Source organism: Coccinella septempunctata, chromosome 1 (genome assembly GCF_907165205.1).
Source record: "Coccinella septempunctata chromosome 1, icCocSept1.1, whole genome shotgun sequence".
Taxonomy (NCBI): domain Eukaryota; kingdom Metazoa; phylum Arthropoda; class Insecta; order Coleoptera; family Coccinellidae; genus Coccinella; species Coccinella septempunctata.
In genome coordinates this window covers 44821984-44834069 of record NC_058189.1, presented here as the reverse complement: position 1 = coordinate 44834069, position 12086 = coordinate 44821984, and the positions used below count along the sequence as shown (strand labels likewise).

Sequence of the window (12086 nt, the reverse complement as noted above, 5' to 3'; positions counted from 1 at the left end):
TGCCTGGCCTAGATAAATGTTTTCTGCTTGAATTATATATTTATGCATACTTTTTCTTTACAGAACACTATGTGCCTGCGGATTCAAATAGTTCATCAACAACCAAATCCTTCGTTCCTTGTAAAGTTTGTGGAGACAAAGCCTCAGGTTATCATTATGGCGTAACATCTTGTGAAGGCTGTAAGGTGAGATAATTTTCCAATTTTTCAATATTTTTTACTCAAATGGTACCAAAAACAACCGCTTAATTAAATTAAAATAGGATTCCAAGGTTATTGTTATATTGATACAATTAATAATAGGTATTCTAAAGTCGCATCTTCTCGGATTGCTCCTACCCTATTTCAACGTTATCTTTTTCTGACCTGGACTGGTAGGAGAAGAATATTGGAAATAACTCTAAAAATTGAGAAAGTTTGCGAAATATTCCTCTTATAACGAAATGATAATGATCTAGACGAAAGCATCCAATAAATGTTACTTAAGGAAATATGGGGTGACATATATGTTTTCCAGAACCAGGATTTCCGGCTAGTATAGTGAATTGAACCAGCTGACTGATCAGAATATGCGAAAAAATTTCATCTAACTTTTCTCTCTTATTTTTGCCACTATTATGTGGCGAATCCAAAGTTACTTCTTGTCCATGATCTACACTCATTCATCTGCACTTAACACAAGAAACGCATCCGAAAATCAGCTGCTCACGTCATGTTTCATTAACATTCAAGTTTTCCAGACCATTTCAATCAGGAAGCCTTGATCAATTAATAATTGCATATGGAAGAGGGGCTAGTACCACTACTAGCCCTGAGTGAAGTGTTTCTGACACGACCTCATCTGCACTGTCGTCTTATGTTGTTTTCTCTTTGGTAATTCATCATGGTGACGCCTCTATAGATATCAAACATAAACCTCCTCAATTGTGAAATATGGCGTTATCAAACTGAACGATATAATATCTGAACATTGAATACACATAGTAGATGTAGTAGATGAAATTTTTTGTAGACGTAACGTCCACAGTGAAAACTCACACAGGCAAGAATTCCAATTAGTTAGTTGACAAGCTAACTGCAAACGATAGTGCTAAATTTTAGACGTCTTTTTGATGAACGATCCACAATCCTGCTGTTTATATTAGGCAAGAATGAAGAGGGAATCAGCTTGGGTTCCTAATCCCATGGTAATAAAAGGAGCGGCATTACACTAGCAGGGCACCTCAAAGAATTTTTACGATTTTTATGCCCCCGTTTTGCTTTCATTTTGCTCCGTTTTGCTCACCACTCAGTTTATTTTGCTCACCTATATACAATGAGCTATAGACGATTCAAAGTGCCCTGCTGGTGTTGTATTACACCAGCAGGGCACCTCAACGGATCTTTCCAATATTGGTATCATTCGAAAGTTTTCGTTTTGCTCCGTTTAGCTCACCACTCCGTTCGTTTTGATCATTTACACTTTACGAGTTTTTAGAGAAGAAAAATTTTTTTTTTCTTACCCTAACTTGTGGGATATCTGCGTGTTTTGCTCTCGTTTTGCTCTTTTCAAATCTGCAACTAGTTTTTCTCTATCTCTTACCGTTACCGGGATATAAATAATCAAAAGTGCCCTGCTGGTGTAATATTACACCAGCAGGGCACCTCAACGGATCTTTCCAATATATTGGTATAATTCGAAAGATCTCGTTTTGCTCCGTTTTGCTCATCAGTCCGTTCGTTCTGCTCATTTATATGTTTTTGGAGGAGAAATTTTTTTTTCTAGCTTGTGGGATATCTGCGTTTTGCACTCCTTTTGCTCTTTCTAAATCTGCAATTCGTTTTTCTCTACCTCTCATCATTACCGAGATATAGATAATTAAAAGTGCCCTCCTTATGTAATAACACACTATAGGGGGTTTAAGGAAGTACCCAACAAAGTATCCAATGATAGATAGAAAGAGTATTTGTTTTGATTCTGTTTTTGAGGATTTGGGCAAATCACTGAGCTTTATTGGTTGGAAGTAAAGCACTTCAAAAATAAGTTGTTTTTTTCGTTTTTGTCATTGAAACATTTTTGTATCGCTTTTTCGCCCAAAACTGGACTTAATATTCGAAATAAATGTGAATCGTTATTTTCGATATCAGTCTGGATCCGAGTCTGGACCACTTTTTCAGAATCCGTTGATTTATCATAGGTATCTGAAAATTATGCATCGCCTTCGTCATGTGTGTGCCATGTCAGTGCTACGCTACTTTGGTGGGCGCTCCCACTAAGGTGGCGTAAGGACACAGTAGTAACAAAGCCTACACAAAACACAACTGGTGCTCCGAACTCGTAGAAGCTCACGGAAGTTCTGAGGGTACTTCGGTACCTAGTACCTACGGAGAATCAGGATAATATAATAATATGAATATATAATGAAAAATTGGAACCTTAAACTTAGACAAAGGACCGGGGTGAAAATTCAGTAATACCGAAGTTATAGCTAGTCAAACATAGGCAAACCGTCTGTTCCGATATTCCTGAACAGTACTGTCAGTATTTCAGAGACGATGCCTATTGGCCCAGTCGTTCGAGTTCTATTGTTATTTGATTGCGGGCCAGTAAAACCAGCAATATCGGAACAGGCCCAAATTCTTAAGTGTCTCACTTCATTTGTCGCTTAGTTTTATTTTTATATGAACATACGATATGAAAGTGATCTTCAAAGTCTCTTTTATCCTGACACAGTAACACATTTAATCTATGAACACAACTAACGTAAACTTTTATAGTCCAACTTCTTTCTCAATTCGAATGTGAGGAATAAGGACATTTGGCATAATAAATGGAATACGTGCACTATTTTCAACCAAGAATTGGTTAGTGATCCCCGGAATAGAGCTCCTGGGTTTGATCTTCCCAGGAAAATATGATGTGTCTATTCTGAATCGTACAAGATCAGGTCACGAACGTTACATTAGTATGCTTTTTCAATAGAAAAATCGTGAAAAGTTGTGAATGCGGGTAACCAGAAGAAACTGTTTTATTTTGGACATTATCCTATTATCCAGCTTTTGAAAATCGGAAAAAAAGTCGGAAACGTGCCATCCATTTTCCCCCAGCTCTTACGGTTACAGACCACGCTGTATACTTCATGACATATATCATTTTGAAAATGATATGAAGATCTAAATCTAATCATATGTATAACTGAGAAAGACAAACCTGATATTCTCATAATAAAAGGGTACAAAGAAGCTCAATTCAACGGGAAACTGAAGAACATGTTACATTTTTTTCACTACATTAAGTCATTTAGCCACTGCACATGTTTCGCTATCACTATGATAAAGCCTCGAAGTAGGCAGTAGGGGATGGTATACCTTCATCCACCTGTAGTGGTTAAATAAGTCATCCTAGTGAAAATTATGTAATTCAGTTTTTAAATTATTATTAATTTAAATTTGTTCAAAGTATCGGCCACATCAATTCAATAATCTCGATTCTGCTTATTCCACTTTTGGACAATATGACTCTACAATTCTACAATACATAAGTTTTAAACCAGGGCATTTCAATAAGAGCTGTCGAGCAGTAATAATGACACGTGATCATGAGAAAGCTAACCAATGAAAGTTGGTAAATATGGAATATTACACGCTAAAAAAGTTTGATTGCCACCATTCGTGATGTGCGTCTACTTAAATATTCGGTCGAAAGAATTTAAAGTATCTTAAAATTAATCATTGCAAAATTCGAAAGGGATGAGGTCCATCATCACCTCGATGGCTTCTTCAATCGGCAAAAAGGCAGCTTTTTGGGCTTACAAACTCCACAATAGATTCATCGAGAAGTAATACAACCAAAACATATCACTGTTTCGTGTGTATTGTGGTCAGATGGAATAATTAGGCCGCAGTTTTTGAAATTGTGGATTGATAACACGTGGTTCCAGCAAGATGGCGACATATTTACTCACTGGCACCAGTTGGTTGTTGGTCATGTCATTTCTCGGTTTGGTGACCAGATTTCGCCGCCACATTGACATTCTTGTAATTTAACACCTTCAGACTTCGGACTGTGGGGTCACAAGCTACCAACAAGCCTTCTACGGTCTTCTACCATTGAATCATTGAAGGCTAAAATTAAAGGCTATATCAATGAAATATCGTCGCATGTACAATGAAAATATTATTAAAAATGTGGTCAAAAGAGTAGACTCGTTACAGCAACACCATGGGGGTTATTCACAAAATATTTTGCTTGACAGATAATTCCTAGATGACAGACATTTTGAATCAGCAAAAAATATTACAATACTTTGCTACAAAAAAACATGTTTTATTAAACCTCTAAATTTTGCGTTTTTATTGAAACAGCCTTTACAATAACCTCCAACCTTATACAGGGTGTGGTTTGGTAGATAATATGGTGCCTTAGGTAGAGGCCTTATGGCGGTTCAGAAAAATATATTTTATGTAAGTAAAAGTCCCTTGGTTTTCGAGATATTTGAGATTTTCGAAAATTCAAGAAAATCACACCCTTCGCCACTCGTTTTGCAAGCAAGAATCCAAATGAAGGAATTTTTTCAAACTATTTTTTGGATAGTATTCCTGGATAGATGCGCTATCGAATATGAATTATTATTTTTGGGGCGCATGGATAGTTTTTCATAAAAAAAAAATTTAACTCAAATTTTTCGTTTTGCTTATTTTTTCTTCTAAGTTCAACCCAGCGTGGTGTAAAAAATAATATGGATACCTGAGTGCCAAAGCAAGAGAAAACATGCCTGTTTCGCTGAGATTTTGAAATGGCATAACTCACTCTATTTCCAGCATTAAATACAAAATAAATTTCTATTACAATGAGTCAAGGTAGAGTTTGATGTAAGCCTTTTTCTCTAATTTTTAGCAACTGAAATGAGACTTGCAAGCACAATAAAGCAATTATTCATGAGAAGTTGTAAAGCATCTAGTAAAGCTTCTGATGTCCACTTTGAATACTTTTTGTAAAACTTGATTCAATTAAACGATATTTTAAAATTGGTTTTTTTTTCTCTCGTTTTCTTTCATTATTGAGCCCTAAAGTTATAAAGTTAATAGTTTTTAAGCGAATTATTTCAAATAACGAAGTGAATTTTAGCTTTTTTGTCATTAAGAAAAAAAGCTAAAAATTAATTAATATTACATTGATTCAAGACCTTTGTTACAAAAATGCTGAAATTCAATTCATAACTTGAAATTAATTTGAAAATATTGATTTCACAGCGTTGGGGTTCAATAAAAAAAGAAAACGAGATAAAATAATATTTCAATATATCGTTTCATTGAATAAAGTTTCACAAATGATGTTTAATTCGGCCACCATGAGTTCTGATACATGCTCTATAATCTACACTTTCTAATGAATCATAGCTTTATTGCATATCAACAATTTTGAAATGAGTGGTATCGTTTCATTGAATTAAATTTCACAAAAGATGCTCTAAAACGCGACCATGAGCTTCAGTACATGCTCTATACCTTCTTATAGAAGATTGCTTTATTCTGCTTGCATTTCTCATTATAGCTGCTGAAAATTTTAGAAACAGTGTTCACATTAAACTAGGCCCCAACTGATAGCAATAGGAATTTATTTTGTATTAAATGCTGAAAATACAGAGCTAGAGTTATACCATTTCGGAATCTCAATGAAACGGGCATGTTTTTTCTTGCATTGGCTCTCAGGTAACCATATTATTTTTTAGACCGCGCTAGGTTGAACTTGAACTTGAAAAAAAAAATTCATGAAGAACTATTCATGCGTCTCAAAAATAATGAATTACATTCGACATTCGATAGATCATCTATCCAAGAATACTATCCAAAAAAACAGTTTGAAAAAATTCCTTCATTTGGAGTCTTGCCTTCTGCCTGCAAAACGAGTGGCGAAGGGTGTAATTCTCTTGAATTTTCGAAAATCTCCAATATCTCGAAAACCAAGGCACTTTTACTAAACGTAAAATATATTTTTCTGAACCGCCATAGAGTCCTCTAGCTGCAGGCTCCATATTATCCATTCATTACGCCACACCCTGTATGAGTGGGTTTTTTTCCCAAAAAAAACATAGCAGTTCGAGGAGCAGGCTGCATTATTCTCGTCATGTCAGAACTTTTCAGAGAGACAAGTGGCAGGCAGAGCGATTACACGAATTGGCCAGTCGTGTCATCGACAGATAAAATAACCAGTTTACCGTTTGATATCTTTTCATGATGCATAGAGCAGGCTTCGAGTTCTGATAATTTAATGCTTTCGAAGGAGTCGTCTCGTATAGTAAGAAGCAGGGTACCGTCAAAGGAACTGCTGCCATCGAATATGGTTAGCATCTCCTTGAATGGGCATCAATCTAGGAAAGAAAGGGGGAATCGCACAAAAACGCTTCGAAACAAAAAGACCCCAGGCCAGCGGAAACGAACTCGGGTTGAACCATCCATTCAACCGTTACTTTACAGAAACGATCGCCTCTTGTAGTATTACGTGGAAGGAAGATGACTTCGTGTATGAGCACAATATTTGAATTTTTTCCATAATAGTTGGGGAGCCGAAGAGGACATACCTTGGACCCTGTCGAGTACCTCTACCAAAAATTAGACCTATATATAGGAGGAATTGCCTAGGACAGCCTGTCAGAATAGTAAAAAAAAACGATGATTGTACATACTCGGGCGTGTCAGATTAAGATATATGTGGTTAATTACATGTTGAAAAGTATATATTCTCTTAATCTGACAATTTAAGCTTGTCGAAAATGTGTGGGAAGGCGACAAAGTTGCAAAAAAAAACGTCACGTGTACATTTTCGAGCGCGGTGGCGTTTTTTCTTGTCTTTTCTTTCTAATGATTCAAGAATAACGGAAAAAATATAATCTGACAGTTTTAGCAAGCCGAAACAATAAAAATTGGCCATAAAGGTCACAAAAATCAGTTTTTTTGAATTATCTACTTCCCTTGGCTTCAAATCTTTTTCGCATTCATTATGAAAGTTGTGAAGCATAACGTTTTCTACAAATTTTGTCCCAAGCAATTTTTTCTACGTTCAAACGTTTTTGAGATATAGGGCGATTAATGCGAGGTGTTTAGCGATACATGCTGAAGCGAAAATTCACTTGTTGGAAAATAGTACATTCTAAGGTTCAGTCACAGACAACACAAAAATTTCGAGACTAATTTAGAAATTGTCTTCATAGAAATACCTTGTCATTTTGACAATAGGATGAATGTAGATTAGACTGGGATTCTACATTGACCTTGCCCTTTTGCATATGCGGCTAAGCTTCTCGCCTTATCGCTCTCTAACTCGAGAACGGTTAAGAGTAGGTAAAATTGCTTCAGACAAAAGTTGTGTAGAATTTTAATATCTACAACGTTCATAATGAATACAAAAACGGTTAGAGAATTAGAGGTACAGGCAGGGAAATATTCGAAAAAAAAAAAGGATTTTTATCATCTTCCTGATTAGTGTCAGATTAATGGGTCAACACGTTCTCAATACCGCTGTATGAAAATCTGACACGCTCGAGTATGTACAAGTAACGTTTTTTTTTACCGCTGTGACCTTGCGTCACGTCCAAATTGTCAGTCCCGAGGTCAGTCCCTTGAAAAGTAGCTTCTTTTGGTCTAATTAACATATCCTCCAAAATTCTGACACGCTGGAAATTTTTTTTTTACCATTTTCAGCTCTTCCGTACGGTCAGTCCCACCGCTCAAACTGTCAGATAAGCATGAATTAATTATCAGAGACACGTAGAGAATACACAGTATCTTAAACTGACACGCTCGATAATGTACACCTGGCGATTTTTTTTACATCTTTGAGACCCTGCAGACGGTTTCCCCATCGCTGAAAGTGATCATAGAACCTTTTTTTCTTTCTACCATCTAATCTGCAAAATCCACTAGGTCTCCACGACGCTCGAGTAAATCCCGATTTAGCATCGTCGGCTCCCCAACCATAAGTCACCTAAAATTACTCGAGCTCGACTAAATACTGTCATTCTCATCTTTGTTTTTTACACCGAAAATATCATATACTTTAGAATATAATTGGGTACTACGAAAATACTGATCGTGACCTAATTCGAGATTACCAACGTGACAATTTTCAATACTTGTAAATCAAAATAGAGGAAGTGGTCCCAATATGGGCCCCCCTTTTGTTTTTTTTTTCCACTAAATCTTGGGATCTTACGAATGAATATCCAATAAATGACACACTGCAAGCTCAGAGGTTTACCTATGGTATATAAAAAGGCATTATCGAAAGAATTAAATTTAGGTGGGATTTGTGTGGAAAATTAAGATGATGTACATAAATATCTAGATTTGGATCAGACTGCGTGTAATATGGGCCCCGTAGTGAATAATTGATTGGTAACAGTTTGAAATAGGCATGCTGCATCACGGTCGGCAGGAACAAAATTTTCAATTTCGTCGATATCCATATCCTCATCGTTGGGACAAACTCGTGACTTCCATCCTCAGATTCGCTGACCTCATTGTCTTTTGCTTGATGCTTTTTTTGTTTGTTGTCTTCTTAGCTCTTGATTCTGAAAAGAATTGTCGTTTGGGGCCTGTTTTCTTAGTCGTGCTGATGCTGGGTTTCTTTAACATAAATCCTGTCCCATAATAAGAGCACGTAAGGGGCCAATATTACCAACACTCCATGTGATTCTTCTAAGGCATCTAATTTCTTTTTCATTCAGTATTTAGGCTTTTTTTTATTTAGGAATATCAACTTCTGGTCACCCTTCTAACATACCTACATATAAACTATCCAGATTTAAACATAGACTTTAACAAATACCACTAAAACATTTACCATAAAACAATGTTTTAATTACACAATAAAAATTACCGCCACCTGTTTCTACAGAAATACAATCGAGGCTGAGCGCATGTACAAGAAAATGTTTGAGAGCCTAATTAAAGTGTTTCAGTACGGAATTCATAACTGTCGCGCATGCTCTATTCGAAATATATTGGCAGCCCATAATAACTATGCAGGGCTCATATTCTACTTAGTCTACATATTTCAAATAATAAAGTTGTGGCATATAGTAGAGCATGTGTTCGGAAACCTTCAACACTTTCAACTCTTTCATGTAGGATTAACACAGATCATTCGTGGGATTAGTAACGATCAAGCAATAGGACCAGATGATATACCTGCTATGGTACTGAAAAATGTCGACTAGGGCTTGACCAGGTATGCTCTGTTCTATTCTGTTGTATGTTCTCATACTAGACCATACGTTATATGAGCTATGGTACTCAAAAAGTGTCCACCAGAAATTATCAGGTATGTTCTGCTAGCTTACATATGTATGTTCGTATGTTCCATTACGAACATAACGCACGAGTATAGCCAATGTCTTAGAAGACCTCCTCAGCTATGCGTGGACAAGAAAAATGGGGTTTGGAGAATCGAGATCAGTGGATAGGTATATCCAAAGTCTTCGATCTGGCATCGATCTGCATTCATGGAGAATTTTTTGTTCAAAAGGAGCATTCATTTAGCCGTAAATGGTGGCTGTTTGCTTAGATGGAGTGCCCCTAGGGTCATTCGTTCATTCACCTTCTTCATGATCCATATGAATCATCTTCTCAGTTTAACCGAGAACCACATAGTTCTACGTAGATGACAGCACGTTGACACACCTGTGACCACTCTTTTCTTTGAACGTTCCTAAAAAAATAAAAAAATTACGTAAATAATCCTTAATAATTGAATTATTAAAGCAGAATTGAAAAACTATATATGAGTAAATGATATTTATACTCTTTATTTTTTAGGCTCGAGCTTTCGTTTTTTGACTGCAACCCAAATAAACCTATAAATGATATTTAGATATTCCGTAACTTCTCATCAAGGATATAGTTGTGTTGCTCTGACGAGATCAAATGAGATCGAAACCATGTTCAGCATCTACTCTTCTTTGATGAATCAGTCCTTCTTTGGGCACCCTCAGTAATGGTGGATAGCTAGTTGGATTCAGATCGTAACAGTTGCGGATTTTCAAATCGGCGGGTGTTATGCATCTGAATATCATTTACTCAAATAAAAAATGGTTGGAAAATGCAATAAGCTATAAAAACATGCTAAAGCAAGAAGGCCGGAAGGAATAGATGCAAAATTACTAAAAATTGATACACCAAAACTTCATAAGATGATGGTTTTCAATTGTTATCAGAACGAGAATCCAATTCCCGAGGAATAGGAGGTAGCACACCTTCATTCTATGTGAAAAAGGAGACAAACAAAAGTATGAGAATAACAGAGGTATCAGATTCTACCAGTAGACTTTACGGAAGAATCATTAGAGATAGGATCATTCTTACGCTGACAACATATTCTGCTCAAAAGAGTTCATTGAAAAGGAGCTAGCTACTAACAGAGATTTACATATGACCTTTCTGAACTTGAAGAAAGCCTATAATGCAGTAGCTACCTGTACATAAACTAGGGGAGATATTGGAAACATCGAATATTTGCATACATTGATTGCTGCATTGAAAAACTTTTACAACCACTCATAAATTATTAAATGAGATAGTATTTGAAATTACTCAATAAAATAACAACATATTGATGGTGAACATGCCTTTTTTGCTTCTGACGAATATCATTGAAACAAATAAACTCACTGGCAAATGTTGAAGAAATTCAAAAAGGAAAAATACTGGAAGCATTTTTAATATAATAAGACTAATAATAATAATTACCGGATTTTCACTGGAATGATTTACTCAACCACTACACGTGCAATAGTATCTTCAGATAGGTGAGAGTAGACGGTTTGCCAGCAACCACATGAAGAATATATAATATTATCGCGCCAGGGAAACAAGCGTAGTGGTAAATGGTAATCTAACTAATCCCAGAGGAAATCAGGTAGTTCAGTTTCTAGTGCAAGTCCAATTCCATTTGGAAATTGTAAGCAAAAAGTGGACTATTTGGAAATGTTACTAATCTTTATTCGAATCTTCTCCATTTCTTGCATCGTTCAAGGTCAGGAAAAAACAGACCACTCTACTATTCTCACATCCTCCGAACTATTTTTGGTCCTTGCTAGGAAACTCTGATATTTGTGATATTTATATAGAATTAGGCCTTGGAATTAATAATCAAAAATTTTCGAATTAAGAATATGATGCGTTACGATTAGTAATATTTCCTCCTGAAATCAGATTAGGTCCAATCCAATGCACGATGAAGATCGACTAAATTAATTTATTGCTTCTTCTCTCAATTCGATGAAGACCAACCTTCTACGGATAATTGAATTTTATTTTAATTATGTATTCCGTGAAGAACTTTCTCAAAGTCAGAATTAACTGCTGTACAATTATTATGAAGAGGCAACAGTACACTTAAACGAAGTGAATTGCAAATTCATAACAAGCTTCCTGGTTCTCGTTCTTGGATCATTACTGCATTATTAATAAAACTATGGGTATATTTGTTTATGAATAAAATAACTAGATATCGCTCGGTTTGAAGCAGCATTAACTTCTCGATGAAGTATCCCACATTCACAATGTGCAATTAACAGTACATTTGCTTCCTGTTGTGATGAGTATGAGAATTCGGGGAAAATACGGAGAGCAGCATACACCATGTGATGGTGTTCAAATTCGGAAATATTCTTCTTATCTTTCGACATTTATACAGAGTGAGTTAAATGTAACGCACGAAATTCTTATATCTTGCCATTCAAAAAAACTTTCTTCCACCTGTTGAAGAGAGTGCATAACAAACCACAGAAAACACCCTTGATTTACTTTATCTAACATACTCCTAAATTATAAGGCATGTTCCCGGATCAACGCAGTACTCCTTTCTCCATAGAGACACCATCCTCCGGTTATTGAGATATGTTACACTGGACTGTACTGATGAGGGACAATAATCCCGAAACCGGCCTACAGTTTGTGTACCTATATATGTTTCAGCCTCTCAGGGAATTCCTTTGCTCATTCATGACTAAACGCATTAAGAGGAGTTTATACCACGGGACTTTCTCGCCATAGAAGCCATATACATTCACGATATTCCGAAGAATCCAAGAACCATGCCTACGTTAT

General features: G+C 36.1%; 1 protein-coding gene across 2 annotated transcripts in view; it reads left to right on the top strand.

The window, feature by feature from the left end:
• The window catches only part of LOC123311010 (ecdysone-induced protein 78C), a 135188-nt gene that overhangs the window by 87310 nt on the left and 35792 nt on the right, over positions 1 to 12086 (top strand). For both annotated transcript variants that reach the window (XM_044894762.1, XM_044894758.1), the window contains one exon: positions 64 to 185. In XM_044894762.1, coding sequence (XP_044750697.1) covers positions 64 to 185 — 122 coding nt within the window. The remainder of the gene's footprint in view (positions 1 to 63; positions 186 to 12086) is intronic.